The 20330-nt window shown below is 41.4% G+C and overlaps 1 protein-coding gene across 1 annotated transcript in view; it reads left to right on the forward strand.

Annotated features, from left to right (window-relative positions):
* Positions 1–20330, forward strand: part of LOC146810796 (gamma-aminobutyric acid receptor subunit alpha-6-like) — a 442745-nt gene that overhangs the window by 23324 nt on the left and 399091 nt on the right. The window contains exon 3 of the mRNA XM_085617827.1: positions 2594–2661. Within this exon, the coding sequence (XP_085473953.1) occupies positions 2594–2661 (68 nt within the window). The remainder of the gene's footprint in view (positions 1–2593; positions 2662–20330) is intronic.

The following is a 20330-nucleotide window of genomic DNA, read 5'->3' on the forward strand; positions in this document are numbered from 1 at the left end:
GAAGGGAGACGGAAGCGGGCTCGGTCGGGGTGCGGAGCCGCGGGGCAGCAGCGGCGGGAAAAGGGGAGAGTGGGTGGCGGCAAGTAACATGCTGTGGCATGAGACATGCTCTAAAACAATGCCTCAGTTCCCTGAAATTCCCAATCTTTGTCCCCCAGACAGGTTTTGTGTCTATGGTGTCCCTCCAAAAGTCTAAACCCCGTGAAGACAGCTGGGTAATAAAGGAAGCAGAGTATATCTGTTTCATATTAGTAAGCATATTATTCTTTGCTGGTGTAGATGCAACCGTATAATAATATGAGGTGGGGTCTGAAATGTTAAACCCTGAAAAATAAGCAAACGTTTGTTCAAAGGTTTGTGAACTACCTTTCGTGGTGTTGGGCAATGTTACCATTGATGGTATGTAAAAACATTATGCGGAATACTTGTTTAGTGCAAGAAATTATGGCCATAATGTTGGTAACAATACACGGTATCAAAATCAGATGTATCATCATACAATTTGTGTTTAGAGAATGCAGCAGATTGTTCTAATCAGACAGCATACTAGTCACAGTTTCAAAGTCCCAATCATCAGAGAACGTACTGGTGGTGATATTATCATTCAATGAAATACATCATATGAAACCCTATCCCATACCATTCCCTCAGGAATCGGAACTACTGTAATGTTTAAAAAGGGCAGGTCTCTTTGTTCACGATGAGATGACCTATGTGGTTTCAGGACTAGGTTCACATGTTGTACTGCGGAGCTTACTGGGAGATAATGTTCATTCAGAAGCAGGAAAAAGACAGTCACTACACCTAGCCAAAGGACTAGGAAGAGTGGACCAATTGCAATCCAGAGCTATAGCCAGGGAGAAACAAAGTAAGTCAAAGGTAGATTTTATATAATTTTTCTTTGAGGGAAATAGGAGCTGGTAGCGACTTGGGTTCACTCGGATCCAGAGTAAAGGTATCAAAACCGATGAAGTAGCCAGGCACAGTACGATCTATGTTTGGTAGCTCAGCAAGTTTTGTTGAAGTGGCAGATGACTCGTTGTGAGACATTTTTACATAGATGTCAGCATCAGGCCCAATTTTGATCTGCGTTTCATTTGTATTTTCTTTTTGTTCAATTTCAATAGGCACGAGTTCCATTCCGTTTTTGGCAACTCTGTTGCTTCGTATAGTAGAATCTTCAAATGTTATTAATCTTTCTGTCTGAACCTCCTGTATGGTAGAGAGAGGAGATCGGTGGCTACTTAGGAGCCCACACGGCCTGCTATTCAATATCGGGCACATGGTGTGGTTTGATCAGAACAATGGAGATGAATCTCTTTTCTTTTTTGCTGGCAAGAGGCGGAAGAAGTACTGTTCTTGTTCCTTCAGCAGCCAGGACAGGTACAGGTGCTCTGTAAAATGGCCCAAATTCTTTCTTGTCAACAATCTTTTCCCTGACCAAATCCCCAATCTTCGAGACCCAGGCAGGTCTTGCCGAAACTGCTTATACTTCCCCGGTGGTGGTGCATTTTACTTGGAAGTTGTTTTCTAGTGCCCGAAATTCATTGAGTTCCTGTAAAACAGCCAACCGATCATTGATGTCAAATGCTTTTTCATCTGCCACTGTGCTGCCACAATCGAGGTCAGGTACTCACATTCTCATTCCAAACAGGACCTTGAATGGAATACGTCCTCCTGGGGAACGTCTTGGCATGTTTTAAGTGCCCTCTGGACCCCATATGAGGGATTGACCCAACTACCACCCAAGCCTAATACCCTTACTCATGCAAAAAAAAGTTTGAGGTCAGTCAAATAACACAAGCAGTGAATTATGTGTATCCTGGGTGCCAAGTGTTGCTAGTGCATTTTCTTTATGGTATTTTGATTGGTTGTGGTCTTATGCCTATGTATAATTATCTCACTGTATCTCATCCCAAGATGCACAGCCACTCTTCTGAGATAGGTCGTGGATAAAGGAACAAGCTACTCCAGAAATTCAAGGAGCCTGTGGGGTGGCGGGGGGGGTCGGGGGGGGGGCATTCTGATGTAGACAAATTACCTTCTGATGTGAACTGTAGGGAACATTAGAAATCTGTTCTAGATATTGCTGAGTGGTCTTTGTGACTGGGGCGATCCAAGAAAAAGTGTTACACTAGCCATGCATAAAGTAAACAAAATAAAAAGTTTAATTTGGAAATAGTTTGGAGCACAATTGCCAACACTTGCTCTTCTACAATATTAGACCCCGCTTAGAGGACTCTGGTAATGGTAGGCATGCGAGGCGTTAGTATAAGTGTAAATGTCTCCGATCTCCTACATTTTGATTAATGTGGTAACACTGCCCTACTCAAATAGGATAATACCACATTCCATTTTGCATTTACAGTGAAAACGTGCAAATATCTGCAGTAAAACTACTTTAGCATGTTATTCCCCTTTTATGGCCCCTGAACCCTAAATAACGGGGTAGCACTAGAACTCCCGATCGTGCCAGATTGCTAATCTACCCCAGTTCGTCCAACAGATATTTAACAGTGTGGGTGTTGTACATTAACATATGTTGCTCTTCCCCGTATGTTTCATGTGCCACGTGTATCTGATTTTTCTGCAGGCTCAGCTACAGAAGTCAAAACGGATATTTATGTGACAAGCTTTGGCCCAGTCTCAGATATAGAGATGGTAAGTGGGCATTTTTATTACTCTGTGTCACCACGCCATGCTTTGTGTTTCACTTCTAGGGGTTTGCCTGACATGCTTCCTTATCTGTCAAGTCTGCAGTTAAATCTTATTGGTATGTAGCCAGTGTTTAACCCGTGCCTTGGTGACATTTCTTTCCTCCTTCATCATGCAGCTTTCTAAGTCGACTACTTTAGAGCAGATTACAGAATCTAATCAGCTTTAGTATCGATAACAATAACACTCAGGACGAGACTGTTTTTTCCCAGCTAGTTCGCAATTTCTCGACCTTATTTTCCTTGGGTGCATTAACAGCACACAGCCAAAACAAAAAACGAAGGCACTTTACACGAAATAATGGCAAGGCTCTTTTGTTAAAACAAGTGCAAAATCTGCTTAGCAAGTGAATGGGAGACTGGAAGATAATTACATTTAGAGGGCTAGCGGATGGAGTGATGGCACTAAAACAAAAGTCAAGTGCGAGAAGAATCAATGCAGGGTTTCACAGTAGGTAATTGGGAGTAATTGCCACAGTAACGAGAGTCAGTGAGAAAAGGAGCAAAGGAGTAACCAGAAAAATAAAAACACTTCCCACAGCAAAGTGGGGGGTCCCGACCCTTCTTATGAAAGCGCTCCGTGATTCCACATTTCTTCCCTTCTTCGATCGTTCTTTTTCCTTCATCTTTCAGTGCTTTCATAATCACTCCTTTCATCTCTTACTTTTTCTTTTCCTGTCTTTCCTTATTTCCATCAATTCCTCCTAGTTTCCTGCTTCTTTTCCCTTTTCCATTTTTAGATGTTTTTCCTTCCTCCTTTTTTCTTGAATCCCTTTTATACATATTTCTTCCATGATTTACATTCTTCTCTTTCCTTCACTTCCATCTTTCTTTCCTTTTTCCCTTTCCTCTTTTCCATCGTTCTTTCCATCTTTCCTGTCTTCTTTGATACCTCATTTGAATCTCCTTTACTTTCTGTCTACATTATTTGCCATATTTTGTCTTCCTTGTTTGCACCCAATTTGATGGTCAAGTAAATTTTTCTTCACAATGGGAATCTTTTTTTCCTCTATCATTCTGCCTGGTTTCTTTGACCCCTCTCTCCTGTGAACTCCATCAAACAGATGTGACATGGCATCTCGCTCATTTCGGCTCTTTTCTTGTGTCTTTCCAGTCACAGACCAGAGTTAAGAAGGGCCTTACAGCCATTTTAATCTTCCCCAGTGTCACTTCCACTGAAACTGATGCATCAGGGAAAAAGTTGAAGGTACACAAAGGGGTATATTTACAATCCCCTAGATCCACTGTAGCGTCACCTTTTTTGACACTCTGGTGACACTTTGTGCTGGCCCATATATACAAGATCACGCAAAGCTACCCTACATGGCTTTTCATGGCCTTGTAAATATGACTCCTTTTCACCCATCACTTTGCATGAAAGGAGCATGCAATGGGTATTGCAGTGGACGTTCCACTGCAACACCTATTGCTTTTTGATGCACCCCCAAAATTTACACGGATCTGTAAATCTGAGGCAGTGCCATTGAAAAGCATTGTTAAAGGGGTGCAATGAGGAGAAATACTTTTATTTCTCCTTGTTTTTTGCTCTTTCTATGTGTGTTGCATTCTGCAGCACAATAGAAGGAGCAAATTGCGTTTTTTTTGGGTGAAAATATTTTTTTTATTGAAAGATAGTAAGGTGTCTGTATAGAATATTCAATAATGAATTAACATTAATACATTTGAAGCATATTACAATGAAAGTACAAGCATCAGACAATAAATATCAATTTGAAAAGGAGAGAAAACAAAATAATGGAGACATAAATATCACTGGGATACACAAAAGAAACTTTTGGAAACTTCGGAGAATCAAGGTGGTTTAAGAACTTCCTGATGAGAGGATTGTGTAAAATAGAATATCGTTTGGCACTAGCATCAATATATGTTGTGACAGGTGACCACAAATCAAGACGTTTCGTTGCCAAATTAATAGGATAAACAAAGGCAGTATCTAACCTGTGGTTATGACAAACTGCGAACCACCAGGCCTTATAAGACATTTTTGTAGAGTCTTTCCAGTTAATAGTAATTTGCTGAAAGGCAATCGCTATTAGTAAGTCAATGATTTTGACATTGAGCAATACATCGTCCCAGATAGAAGAGAGGCTGCCCAAGAAAACATGGAGGAAAGAAAAAGAAAATTCAGTAGCAAAAATTAAGTTGATTTGAGACCATACTTGTTTCCAAAAGGCGTGTACATGAGAACATAAAAATAACATATGAAATAGATCCGCATTAGGAAATGAACAGGTCCGACAAGTGTCAGGTGTAGTTGGGAATCTTTTGTGTAAGGTGGCTGGCGTAAATAGGAGTCTGTTATAAACAAAAAATAGTGTTTGTGTGGTATTTGCTGCCCTGGAGGATTTACGAATCTTGGTCCATATGCCTTTCCAAAGCGATAATGGCCAGCGTTCCCATGCTTCCTCCGTTTTAGTCCTTTGTCTAACCAAGTCGTTGCCTTGCAAATGGCTATAAATGGCTATAAATAATAGAAGCTTTGGGTGTGGTTCGTAATAATATATGAAGAATTGGAGAAGGTTCTGGGTTGGTAGGAGTGTTTTGTGCCATGAGGAGGTGAGTATATGTTTCCAATACAGTTGTTTTAAGTATGTTGTATTTGTGGATAAAGGAAGCTGGTAAGTGAAATAAATGGCTAAGTGTAGTAAAAGACAACAATTTTGACACTGAAAATAATTGATGGATCCATATTAACCCTCTTTGTCTCCAAGTTTTCCAGTGAAAAGGTTTATTGCTTATCGTCAGGTTGACATTGTGACAAATTGTTGAATTTAGGAAGGAATCGATGATAATGTGAGTAGGAGGAGAAGGTAAAACAAGAAGTTTGGAAGTATGTTTTATTATTGGAGTGGAGACAGATTGTGGCTTACGTGAAAATGAAAGGTATTCTCGAAATGAGTAGGGAGATAAAAAAAGAGACTCTAACGAGTTCCATAGAGGACAATTATCCATAGAGTCAAGTAACCAAAGGGAAGCTTGTCATAGAAGGAAAGCCTTTTGATAGGCCCGGAAATCCTTAAAATTGACTCCATCTTCTGTTTTAGGGTGTATTAATTTAGGTATGGACATTCGAGGTTTCTTGTTGCTCCACAAAAAGGTGGATAACATGGAGTTAATTTTTTAAAATAACTTAATAGAAATTGGGACAGGGATGTTAGAGATAGTGTATAAGACTATGGGCGGCACCATCATTTTTATAGTGTCTAAGCGGCCCCACCAGGACAAATAAAGGGGGTGCCACTTAGAGGTTAATTCTGAAATCTTTTGGGTACACTTATTCATGCATAATACCATCGTCCAGAAATTGAGGGCGTAAAGTGTAAACCTAAATATTTAATATAATTTGGGCTCCAGGAGAATTTAGAGGCAAAAAAATCTGAACTAAAAGTATATTTTGTCAAGGGCAGTATTTCACACTTATCATTATTCAATGTGTATCCGGAAATGAGAGAGTAAGACTTTACTTCTGCTAAAAAAGCTGGCATTGAGTCGTCCGGTTTTGACAAGAAAAGCAAAATATCATTGACATAGGCTGCCAGTTTAATATGGGCATTTGACGTTCGAAATCCATGTATGTTTGGATTTTTACGTAATTTAGATAAAAAGGGTTCCAGGGCCAAATTGAACAAAAAGGGAGAAAGAGGACATCCTTGACGTACTCCTCTACCTAAGTTGAAAAATGGGGAGATCAAACCATTGGTGCATAGAGCGGCTAGGGGGTTGGAGTAAAGAAGAGATATTAAGTTAAAAAAAATTAGGGCCAAAGCCAAACCATTTAAGAGTATAAAATAAGTACTTCCACTCAACTCTATCAAAAGCCTTTTCAGCATCCAACGCGATGGCTGCCAAAGAGTAATTTAAGTGAGATGATTTGGATAGAACGTTAAAGAAAAGCTGTGTGTTATCTGTTATATATCGCCCCTTGACAAAACCAGATTGTTCTTTCCCTAACAGATTCGGTAAGTACAAATCTAAGCGTATGGCTAGAGCTTTAGAATTTTTTTAATAATCAATGTTGACCAGGGAAATGGGTCTGTAATTTTTACAGTACTTAGAGTCTTTACCCTCTTTGGGGATAAGACATATGTGAGCTTCCAAAAAGGAACCAGAGGAGTTATTTGAGGAACAAAAAAAGTGTATCAGAGAGTGCAACTTAGGTATTAAAAGATTGGAAAAATGGAGATAAAATTCAACGGTAAAACCGTCCGGACCAGGTGCTTTGTCTTTTTTCAGGTTTTGAAGAGCTTTTAAAAGTTCTTGTTGATTGAGGTCTGATTCTAAGGGAGACAGATCCGGAAGGTTGTGATGGGATTTTTGAATATCTGAGAAAAACTGTGATAAAGTGTGATCCGTAGGTTGTGTTTCCGATGCATATAAAGATTTGTAAAAGAGAGAGAACTCATTCAAAATGTTGTCATCTTTGAGTTTTAAGACATTATGATCATTATAAACAGATTCAATGTTTAATTTGTTGTGCCTAATTTTTAAATAGTTGGCTAGTATTTTCCCTGCTTTACTTTTACCACCATAGAATTTTGCGCTGGATTTCAACAAATAAAGTGAGGCATCCTCTGTTGACCTCTTATTAAATTGCAATTTGGCATTTATAAGAGATGTTAAACAATCTTTCGAATTGGAAACATAATATGAGTGTTCCAGTTTCTTAATGTCTTGGAGGAGATCCCTGGTACTCTTACGTGCCATTTTTCGTTTTTTTGCAACAAAATTAATAATAAAGTCTCTTGCTGAGGCTTTAAAAGCATCCCAAATAGTCGAGAGTGTCAAGGACTCGGTTTGATTCAACTCGAAATAATCATTAAAAAAGGAAGTGAAAGAAGTAGTGAACTTTAGATCTAAGAGAAGCGCGTTTTTAAAACGCCATCTCCTTGGGGCATTCATTTTAGGCAGTATATCGAAGCCAATTGAAACAGGTTCAAGCTCCGATAAAAGGATAGGGCCAATTTCGGCATATGTAAGGGACTGTAAAATGTTATGGGAGACAAATATATAATCAATTCTGGATTGAGTTTGATGAGCTGGGGAATAAAAGGTATATTCGTTAGTAGTCGGATTGCAAAGGCGCCAAGCATTAAGGAATTTGTGCTGAGTAATGGTATGAATAAAGGATTTATGCGGTTAATTTGGGACAAAAGATACTTTAGAATTTCTGTCAATTAAGGGGTCCAACAACTGATTACAGTATCTGGACAGTATAACATTGTCTGCCATACTGGTAGACAATTGTTTCGCCATTGTGGCCCAAAAAGAGGCATCACCTCCGTAGACATTAAGGGAAGAAACTGGAACATGTCTTAGTAATAATTTAACAAAGAGCCATCTACATCTGATTCTTGTGATATAAGTGTAACTGGGAGAGACTTATGGCACAGTATTGCAACTCCATTATGTTTACCATCGCCTTGAGAAAATTAAACTTCCCCTACCCATTCTCTTTTTAATTTCAGGGATTATGGTTCCTGTAGGTGAGTCTCTTGTAGAAAGACTACATCAGCACCTAACTTGGCCAAATAAGTTAAAACCCTCTGTCTCTTTATGGGAGAATTTAATCCCCTAATGTTCCATGAAACTAATTTCAATGACATAAAATATCACAAAGGAATAGGGATAACGAGAAGAAATGATAGTCCAATTCAGAAAGGGGCGAGGGAAGAGTAAGAGAAACGAGAAGAAGAAAATAGGCGTGACAGATAATCCTGAGCCAAAGGAGTGTAAAAACTGAAGATGACAGATTCCATAGATGAAACATAGGTAGAGAAGAACCATGGGAGGTAGATAAGGGGCGTAGGAAACAGAAGGATTGAAAGAGAGAAATAATTAGATGCAATATGTGAGATAAAAAGAACAATTTAGAGATGAAAAAAGAAGTAAGAGTGTTGAAGACACCATGAGAAGAAGAAAGAAAAAAGGAATAAAAACCAAACACTGAACAAAAAACAATACAAATAACATATCTACAAAAACGAAACAAGGATGTGAGGGTGGGAAGAACCACATGAAGTAGACGGACCGTCTAGGGATGGCTGAACCGGACCAGGATGACATCACACCATAAAGTAACATAACTGAAAAAAGCGAAGAATTATATAATTACCAACAAAATATAGAATGAACATGAAGTGAATGATGAATAGGTGAGATAAACTAGAGATAAATTAATATAAACAGCAATAACCTAGTGAGCTAGTATAAGTAAGCTAACAAAGCATACATAGAAATAACAACAGTAAACCATAAATTGCAGGAACAATGATCCCTCATATAAGAATTACGTGCAAGTCAAGTAATGCGAGCAGAGGAAGGTCCTGAGGAATCCATATGAGCCGTAGCATGGGAATTGATGAAACTTTGTAGACGTACAGGATCCTCATATGATGTCGTTTAATTATTATACGTAACTTTAAATAAACATGGATGATACAAACCATATCTGGCCCCCATGGAGCAGAGGTCAGGTCTCATATTAAGGAAAGCTTTACGTCTGGCTGCTGTGGCCCTGGAATAGTCCTGTGCAAAGAACAATGTGGAGCCGGACCAAGAAATTTGTTGGATGGTTTTAGCGGCTGACATTAACTTCAATAAGTCAGTATATTTAAGAAAGTATAGGATGACTCCTCTTGGACATTGTGTGGAAGAAGTGTCAGAAGGAGCTCGACCTAGCCTGTGAGCGCGTTATATTTTCAACATGGTATCTTCTGGTAGGTGAAGAATTTTAGGAAGGAAAGATTTTAAAAAGCCAATAGGGTCTGCGCCATATGACCCCTCCTTCAGGCCATAAATACGCATGTTGTTTCTCCTGTTGCGGTTTTCAAGGTCCTCAACCTGCTTTTGGAGAGATGATACCTGGGATTGCAAGGATGTAACACACTTGGTGGTATCAGTGAGGGAGGAAACATTATGTTCAACAGCTGTGAGTCTAGTGTCAAGTTGTGACCAGTTGTCTGAAAGAATTTGTAGTTTGGAATTGGTTTCTTCGACAAAGGGTCTAAGAGCTAGAATAGGAGTTCCATTGATACTGTAGAAGACAATTTTGGCGGTGACGGTGGATCTTGTTTCAGGCGTTTAACATTAGACTTTTTTGGCAATGCTGGTGTAGGATCCATTATTGCGTTATTACGTTATTACTAGATGACATAAGCAGGCCTGAGTCTTCAAGTCTAGAAAATTCTGAGAAAATCTTTGAGTTTTTTTGACGAAAGAACGTTTTGACTTAGAAGTGTTGCAGAAAGTACCTTTCGTCCTTCCCATTACACGACAGAGAGGGAATATATGGAAGCTGAGTCATCAGACCAAGAGTCAGTAGATTGTGAAAAGCAACACTTGAAATAAGGTTATGCATCCCGCGAATCTATTATAGTAACTTACACTCCACGGAAAGATAAAAATCCTTTGATGTCCAGGACTAATGACAATAATTATGGCAAATGCAAGCAAACTTCGGAATGCTCCCGTTCTCTAGCCGCAGATAGAGAAAACATAGAAGGAATAATGGTGAAACGGCAGCCATCATATATGTAAAGGAATCCGCATTCTTAGTTATGAAGATTGCTCCACAAAATAACGGCTACACCTATAGTGCTACAGTGTTCATCAAGATGAGGTAAAATGAGGGAGTTTCACCGCTTTTCAATTTTACTATTATAAGGCTTAAAGGAGCATGCACAAATCCTGTTGTGAGACACATACACCAAAAAGTACATTTCATTTGTTATTTGCCTCCGTGGTAAGGAGAGGAGTGGTTGCAACTCACTATGCGCTGACAAAATGACGACCGTGGTGAAAGAGGATTCACAGCTGGGCAATTAACTTAAAATTAGGTGTCCTTACTGTTGTGAAAGTCAGCGAAAGCAGGCAAATTCCAGAATATTCCTGTTCTTTTAGTCACACAAAGCATAGAGGTAATGTTGATGGTGTGACATTATGTAGAGGAGCATGCTGGTGATGGATAATGAAAACAAATATATATCATAGTAAAGTTCAAAAGATCGTTTTCCTGTATGCACTAAACTCACAAAATGGCGGTCGCACTAAGATCTCCTCAGGATGCAAGGAGTATGACATGAAGAAACTAGTGCTTCCCCGCAGTGCTGGTTGTCAGAAGCAGTCTTTAATTAATGTCAGGAGCAGTCTTTCATTAATTGTGCAGTTCACAAGTGAGAGGAAACACGTGAAAAGAACAAGCATCCGCTTGTGAAGGAAGGCAAACGTCTGCATCGCGTTAGAAAGTGACAAAATGGCGGGCGCTGCTAAACTGCCTCACAGCTGAGCAATTACCTGCCAAAATATGCCGGAATTGTAGCGGAAAAAAAAAACCATTGGGCGTAATCCTTTTAAGATGAGCAGCTCTTCCGACTTACATTTTGCTGAGCGTCTTCGCGGTAGATTATGACCAGACGCGATTTGCCGGGAGCCTCACCGAGACGCCGCCATACTCGTCGGGCGCCTAGCCACAACCCCGGCAAATCACTTTTAATGATTGTTTATGTGCAGTAAGGTGTCCCTTCCTGCACATAAACAGCCATCCCTGCATTGCAGGCACCCTTGCACAATGGCACAAGGGTGTCTGTGTTGGCACTAGGCAGCTTTTTAGCATTGGCACAAGGGAAAACACAAGGGTGCACCGCATTCTTGTGAATACGGCGCCTCCCTGAATTTTCTAACTGATGCCGCGTAGCACTGGTAAATTGATTGCAGTCATTTCTTTGTAGATATGCTCCAAATTCTCTTGTATTCTTACAAGTTTTGGCTGCCTACTTGGGCAGGACGTCCAAGATTTCACAGCCCATGGTCTTGAACCATATACTGTACATTGCTTTCTGGAAGATATGACCTTGGAATCCATGTCTGCTGGTACCTAGACGCACTGCTGCTCAGATAGAAAACAAAAACTCTTTTGCATCAGTGACTTCTAGTGGACACTCAAAGAGCAGCAGAGGTTGAGTCTCTGTAGTGTACATGCCATCCATTAATCTTTAGTCCTATATTATATTTATCTCTCTGAGTTTCACTTACAACAAGCACTGGCCAAGCCTATAGTTCTGGTTTTAATGGACTAGTGCATAGAAACAATATGTGTTGGCATGTTTTGCCACATAAACGCCAGAGCTATTAGCTTTCATAAAAAAGAAACACAGGTAGGATTAGAGTTCCTGTATAATACACTATAACAATATAGGCCAAAATAAAGACGTAAAGAAAGAAGATCATAGAAGTTTCTTGTGGCCATTTGTCTTTATTATGCATGATATTGTCACTCAATTTGGTATTGCGGACGTAGTCTTTCTATTATATCAATGGCCAGGATTCTCTTGTTTATGGCAGTCCATGTTTTCATGGCCACAGTTCTTTTGACTTCTTGTGTTCATTGCAATCGTAAAATAATGCAGCACGTACCAAGGACTGGCACCATGCAAATAAAAAATTAACATCCTCCGAGCTTTAAACCCTCACCAGAGATAGAGACAGGTGACCACAGGGAGTTACTGTTGTGATGTGCAAGTGAGACTGTCGTGCCTCCACCCCTCTGCACCAACCTTTTAATACTTTTATCTCTTTGATGTTTTCCCTTTATTGGCATGTTGTTTGCTGCAACCCAGCACATGAGTTCCTAGTCATCCAGCCTGATCTTTGAGGTCTCAACTGACACCAGCTTGCTCCTGGCTGTGTTTACCTGAGCCCTCTTCGTATCTTACCAACAGCATACATCCCCAGTGTCAGAAAGTCAACACTCGACCTCTGAGACATTGTAGTAGCCATTGCACTTGCCTTGTTTGAATTGTTTAGATGATTGCAAACCTGTGTTTGTAAGATTTAATCAGTTGAAGAGGGGCAAAGTATCTGTTATTGGAATTAAGAATGCAAACCTCCATTTTGCTACAGTGCCCATTCAGAGCTTGCGAACTGTAGTTGCTTGAAACGGAAACCCTGATTTTTCAGCATCAGTACTGCTTCGCATTGGCTTTTTAGGTCGAGCCTGAGCCAGCGCACATGCACTGGACTGTGAGACTTGCTGTACTGGAGTATGGAAGAGTAGCCCCGCCCATTCTCCACCCATATTTTTCATTGGCTTGTGTCTTTGACCTTTGTAAATGCTGGCTTCTGATTCAGTAATTGGCTTGTTTGTCGCTCCTTGTCTTCATTTGTAACATCCCATGGCTACTGGCCCCTTTACCCAAATCCGAAATAAAGAGTTTTTTCTGTTTTTGGCTTGACTCCGAGCTTAGCTGTAAAACCCAAGCAAGAAAAGTTGTTGCTTCTTGCTTCGGCATTCTAAGAATGCTGCACAAAGTGCTGCCTTTGTTATCTTCTCAAGCAAGAAAGCTTGTGGTCCAGGCGCTTATTCTATCTCGCCTGGACTATGGAAATGCTCTATATCTCGGTGCCCCCTGCACGGTTTTTAAGAAACTTCAAACCATACAAAACTGTGCTGCAAGGATTCTGGAGGGAATTCCAAGCCGCCAATCAGCTAAACCTGCCCTAAAGTCTTTACATTGGCTCCCTATTCAGGAAAGAGTCCACTTCTAAGCCCTCTGTACCACCCACAATATGCTAGGAGGTCAGGGACCGGCCATTATTTCCTCCTTTGTCCAGCCTTACCAAGCCAACAGACGGTTACGTTCAAATGACCTCCACTTGGCATCTGTTCCCAGAATCAAGAGGACCAGAAGTGGCGGCCGGCTCTTTTCCTACAATGCCGCTAAACTTTGGAATTCTCTGCCGCTTCAGCTACGTAAAGAGCCTAACCACACTGTCTTCCACAAGAGGCTCAAAACCTGGCTTTTCCCCAATTGATTCGCAACAGCTCAGTGCGGCCTCTGCCCTAGCGCTCGGATGCCTCCGGGTAACCACACGCTTTACAAATGCTTTTTCATTTAATTTTTAATTTCATTTAATTCATTTACTTCTTTAAATCTGCAAGCACTACTTTCTTTAATGTGTTTTTACTACTGCAGGCACGACTTTCTTTCCTGCAACTTTCAGTGCACGATGGGCACTTTCCTTTTGCAAGCAGCCGTCACTTGTATATAGCACAAACTCGACCCTGAGGTGTTGGAGCACCAGTTACATTACACAAGGACACAATCCTTTTTGGTAGGTGTGGGGAGAATAAGTGATATGCCTAGTATCACAGGAGTTTGAGTTGACGCCATTACTCGAACCTAGTTCCCCAGCTCCACAGTCGGCAGCTCTGGCCGTTAGCCACATCCTCCTGTCCTTCTCTCCTGCCGCCATAGTACCTTGCTATACTGACACCCCGCCTTGTTTCTCTCTCCCCACCGCTCTCTCTTATCATGCCCCTATCTTTGCCCTCTCATTGGCATTTATCCTTCACTTGTCACACCCTGACCTCGCCCTCCTACACAACCCGATCCCGCTGTCTCCAGCTCTATTTTCATGTTACACCCAATACCTCCTGGTGTACCCCTCTCAGAGAAGTTTCATCTCCTTCCTCACCTCCTCCTCCTCAGTGCCCGGTCACCTCAGCCCCCTGCCCTCCCATTCCCTGTCCCCCTTGTCTCCCACTCCTCCCTGCCACCTGGCCTCCCCTCCCACAGCTGGCTTCCTCGTCCAGCAGCATCCTGTGAGCCTGGCTGCAGCATGCGGAAGTTCTGCGCGAGCCGAGGAAGCCAAAGTCTATGCCCACGCCACCCCACTGGCCTGTCCTGCGGGCAGGGGCCGGAAAGCTGCTGGGGGTGGCATGTCAGCAGAGAAGAGCCCGGGTGGTGGATCCACAGAGGAGGGGAGGCCATGCGATGGTGGTGCAGGAGATAGGGGACCTCCTTCCACCCCACAAGGTACAGTGAGCTGTGACACTGCAACACCCTTTCCATGTCAGAGCTGGGCTCATCTATGGTACATGGTAGGGAAGGGAGACCCCATGACCTCAGACAGGTAGCTGTGCTTTGCTGCAGTTAGATGGACAGGGCCGGGTTTGCCGTATACTCTGCTTCGCTTCTCCAGTGATTGACAAAGGGGAAGACATCTTCTCTTTTTCCTCTTGGAAATACCACCATGCCATAAACAGGTCTCTTTTTTCCCTATATCAGTTGGCAAAGTGTGGTTTCTTTGTTCATACCCCTGATATTTTCCTTGTTCTCCTTTCTTCAGGAAGTCAAAATATGATTTCTATTGTGTGTAGTGCATCTTTGTCTAGTCGAGGTGTGAAGAACTCATGTCTAGGCTTGGGGTTGAGCGACCTTTCTAATCCAGGTGCACTGAACTCTTGCAGTGTGGAGCGCTGTTCTGTATGGTTCTTACTTACAGCTATTTTCTTTGACCCAGGTGTGAAGTACTTATTCTCCTGTTTAGCCCAAGTTGAAGCTCTGTTTTGTAAGGCCTAGATGCAGAGCACTCTTCTGTCTGACAGAGGTGTGGATTGTTCTTCTGTCTAGACCATGTGTAGAGCTCTCTTCGTTATGGACCTAGCACAGAGTGCTCTTTTCTCTGGCACAGGTGTGGACAGCTCTTTTTTCTGATCCAGGTGTGGACTGTTGAGCACTCTTTTGTCTGGCCTGGGTGTGGAGCACTCTTCTGTCTGTTTCAGCTTAGAAGCACTTTTCTAACTTGATACAGTGTATTTAACTCTTCTGGTTTGACCTGGTGTGCACCGCTCTTTATTCTGGTTCAGGTTTGGAGCACTCTTCTGCCTGGCCCAGGTGTGGAGGGCCCTTCTGTGTTGATCAGGTGTCGAGCACTCTTCTGTATGGGCAAGGTGTCGAGCACTCTTCTATAAGGGCAAGGTTTAGACCACTTTTCTCTATGGTCCAGGTGTTGAGCACTCTTCTACATGGGCTAGGTGTCAAGCACTCTTCTGTATGGGCTAGGTGTCAAGCACTCTTCTGTATGGGGCAGGTGTCAAGCACTCTTCTGTCTGGGCCAGGTGTTGAGAACTCTTCTGTATGGGCTAGGTGCCGAGCACTCTTCTGTCTGTGTCAAGTATTGAGCACTCTTCTGTCTGGGCCAGGTGTCAAGCACTCTTCTGTCTGAATGTATTGCGGATAGTACTGGCACATGGGGAGCAGTTACACACAAGTGTCCCTGGTGGCTGGGTCTTGTTTCCTACACTACAGCTATCTGTGGATCTCCCTTGCAGTGCTCTTATGAACATTGGCAGCTTGACTAGTAATACAATCCCACAGTCTTCTTTGCCAGGACACGCCTCCACCATCCACAGAGCAACCATGCTCTTTTCCCAGAGGTCTGCCTCAATGGAAGCCTCCTTAGTTTTAAGAGATGGTTTATTCATATTTAATATTGCTGGTTCTGTGCAGAGGTACTGTTCCTGACCACAAAATCATACAATGCCTTAAAGTAGGTGACTCCCCCCTCCCTCCCGTTGTCGTGCCTTCTTTACCCCCGCCCTCCCTCCCGTTGTCCATGCCTTCTTTACCCCCACCCTCCCTCCCGTTGTCGTGCCTCCTTTACGCCCCCTCTCTCCCATTGTCCATGCCTTCATTACCACTCGCCCTCCCTCCCATTGTCTGTGCCTTCTTCCCCCACCCTCCCTCCCTCCAGTTGTCTGTGATACCTACCTTACCCGAGCCCTCCCTCCCATTGTCTGTGGTGCCTACCTTTCCTCCTCTGTCCCTCCCGTTGTCCGTGGTGCCTACCTATTGGCGATGCCAATATTTTTTTTGAACATTTTATGCTGAATAAGGGAGGCCGTGAGACTCATTGCGCATGGCTCACCCATATCATTTTTTAAATTTTTTCTTTACATGCTAAGTAATGGCGGCCACGCGCAACGAGATGCGCGGCTCACCCAACTCCAAACAAGCATTTGCAATGCAATAGGTCTCGCATTTACTTAATCGCAAATGTGGATTGCACCACCAATTCCAAGTTCAAGAGTGATTAAGTCCATCCATTACTTGATATCAGAAAATTTATTTATTCTTCATTACAAATGTTTTTGATTAAAATAGCCAGACAACCAACGCATTTCGTCCAACTTCCCTGGACTTCCTCAGGGCTTGATATCTAGATTTGGTCTTCCATGGTTGTTGGTAATTGCAACAATGCTGTCAAGTTCATTGTGTATCTTGTGTAAGTACTGGTCCCTCCTGTATGCAGGGTGAATCCAATATTGCTTGGCTCCTGTGCCACGCTCCGCAGTAGATCCGGCCACCATAGTCCTTGTCCTTAACGATGTAGTTTGAGCTATTGGCATTGTAAATGGCAATGCCTTTTATTTATATTTTGGTTTATAAAGCATACATAGAAGGCATTGTCATTTACAATGCCAATAGCCTAAACTCACATAAATGCGAGACCTATTGCATTACAAATGCTTGTTCTTATTACTCTACTTGTGTTCTGAGCTTCCATAACATTAGACCTTCACGAGCATTATGTACAGTGTTTATCCTGGAGCCTTAGCTTCTTTGTATGTTTCCAATATGTTAATCCTGGTTACCATGTTTCAACATAAGATTAATGTTCCCACTGTGAGATTACTGGTCCACTACATCATTACTATATTATATTTGTATGATGTGTTTTGTGTGTGTTTTATTTTAGGTTACTGTTTATAATCTACCTATATTTATTGTGCATTATATATTATTAAACATGCTGGACATTAATACCTTATTAATACTGTGATAATTGTATTGCACTGCACCTAGACTCGATCCACACACCTTCTTTGCAAGCTTCTTTGGCTTCGCACTAGACCGTCAAACATGCTTAGGTGAGGCACACATTCTGTTACAGACTTAGTATTAGTAATGATATTTACTAAAGACTCTCGGAGTTCTACCTTTTGAGAGAGATCACCGGGGTGTCTCTGAGTCCAAGCCTCAGTCAAGCCCATTCCAAAATTATAACATTCTCTGTTGACAACCCAGAGCAGCAGACTGATCTGACAGAAATTCTCTAGTTAACTGGATGTGCTCAGGTCCATTCAATTTACAGAGGCGAAGTACACTAAGGTCATCATCTGGATCCAGGGCTTATAGCCACATCAAGATGCTGATGGAAATGACATCTCTGATCTATGTCCAATATGTTGTGCACAATCACATTGCATTACCGTTTATCTTGTGTTCACTTAGTTTTCACCATGTGCACTACTATGAGCTTCTAGCAGCTATTGTGCACAGGGTTGCAAACATTTTCTTTCATACATAAATCACAATCCACTATATCCTCCATAAAGGAGACTAGCTTATAGAGCAATTGTGTAGTTCTTTAATAAGGGCAACATTAATCATCCAAATTCTACCTTTGTTCTCACCATTTCATCACCTCAACCTTGAATCTGTTCCTGTATTCTCTCCCTAAAATCCGCAATGGCAGTGTTCCTCCACAATTTTCAAGACCTCGAGCCCTCTGAACACAAGTATGCCTGGAAACTAGCCCTGAGTCTGCTTATTTCTGCACTATCTGCTGTTAATCTACATACTTGCATGATCTATTTACCTCCATACGCATGAAACCACGGAAACAGCTCTTCCTTCTTAGCTCACTGCTCGCTCACTTGGTGTCTCCTTCTCGGCCTCTGCCTCACTTCGCTCTTCTTAAATCATGAACACTAGAATTATTCTATGTTCAGTCTTAGCACCACAGTCAGCAGCCATAGTCTCCTCCTCCCACTCCATTAGCTTTACCAAGCTATCTTATTTCTTCCTAACTTCTCCAACTGAACTTATTCCTATATCTAACATTGCCTAAGGCTCTTGTGTACAATCGAACCCTATGTGTCCCCAAGCCACTCTCTATATGGCTAGCCCTCTCATCATCAGTCCTGCTGCATATCTCTCTTTGGGTCTGATTATGAGTTGCTCGTAATATTCCAACCCATAAGTTAACGCCTGTATATGCATGGATCGGAATCTTGAGTCTGAAGGTATTTAACACATCCGATATTTATTGAATGGGTTAAATAACTGAACCTCCCTTACAACTAACAGAAAAAAAGGATGTTTACTATCTCATGTGGATTTTAGTGTGTTAAACACTAAAATCTCCATGTTATTTCCCATAAACTTGTAATAGGTGTTATTCATCGTACCCAGTAAATAATGTACCTTGTGGTATTATTATTTATCGGGCCAATAAATAATGCCTCAACTCATAATCAGGCCCTTTATTTCTTCTCTTAGGTCCAGTATTCTCAATACTTCAAAATAGCTATTGTTCTACCCTAACTCAAGAAACGCACTGCTGATCCATCCCAAACTATGAGCTATCATCCTGTTTCACAACCCTCTTTCATCTCTAAATGTTCGGACACCAGTTTCATGATTCTGCTCATTCAAGATACGTGGTCCTCGACTCAGGAACTGATTCCCGGAGGAACATAGTTTCATCTCCTCTTTTACAACTTTTAAAATGACCCTAAAATCTCAACAACTCATGCCGAAAGAGGTCACACCTAATTCTGAACATATAGGTGCACTCTTATGCCTTCTCATTTCCATCTAATCAACATTTTTAGATATGTAAATATGATGAGATTGCAAATTCAACTGACAAAATATCGATGTAACAAATATAGAAGTAAAAAATATTGATGAAAAAATATAGAATGCAAATAAATCGACTCTCTATACTTAAACAGGTAAGTACAAAAATATCCCACCAAAAATATTGATGTTAAAAATATAGTTGTATAAAATATAGATTTGTATATATATATAAAAAATATGTACATATTAAACATATTAAATAATACAATTAATTTTATAAATGGATTTAATATACATTTTAACAAATATAACAAATAAACTTAATTTACATGTCTTTTTAACTCATATACATAATAATCAATATATATATATATATATATATATATATTTCCTTTAAAACAATTAATAAACTCGTAATTTTAATTTATTCTATAAGTTTAAAATTATGTAATAATATACACATATATGTATATATGTATATATATATATTCACCACAAACCTCCAAGCTTTTAGAGATGCACTCCGCAAAGGATTGTTCAGCCAAACCTTTTATTCAGGAAGCGATTACATACACCCAATCAATTTAAATCCCTGACGCGTTTCGGTGCCGCAGGCACCTTAATCATAGGGCGGGCAAGTCGGAAACACAGTACTGGACTGCCACATCTTTTACCCTTTAGCACTTGCTCTCTGGTGAACAGGATGCTGGGAGTAGGAGTGCCAATTCTTCCCCTTTAGTGGGGTCCGTTTTCCGGCATGGATTTCATCTGCCAATATTCAAACAATTTTACACTGCCCTCCTGTGGGCCTCAGGTCCAAGTAATCGCTCCCCCAATTTGTGGAATCCTTCGCGCTGGAAAACGACTGCAAACAGTTAACAGTCTCTCAGACCTCCTTCGGTAATATAACAGCGGTGCAATCTCTCACGGCCGGAGCAGCCATGCATTAGTATGCACCACAAACCTCCAAGCTTTTAGAGATGCGGCACCGAAACGCGTCAGGGATTTAAATTGATTGGGTGTATGTAATTGCTTCCTGAATAAAAGGTTCGGCTGAACAATCCTTTGCGGAGTGCATCTCTAAAAGCTTGGAGGTTTGTGGTGAGTATATATATATATATAGATATCCTACTGGCAGTCTCCAGTAGGTAGTTTTAGTTAGGAC

Source organism: Triturus cristatus, chromosome 7, assembly GCF_964204655.1.
Source record: "Triturus cristatus chromosome 7, aTriCri1.1, whole genome shotgun sequence".
Taxonomy (NCBI): Eukaryota; Metazoa; Chordata; class Amphibia; order Caudata; family Salamandridae; genus Triturus; species Triturus cristatus.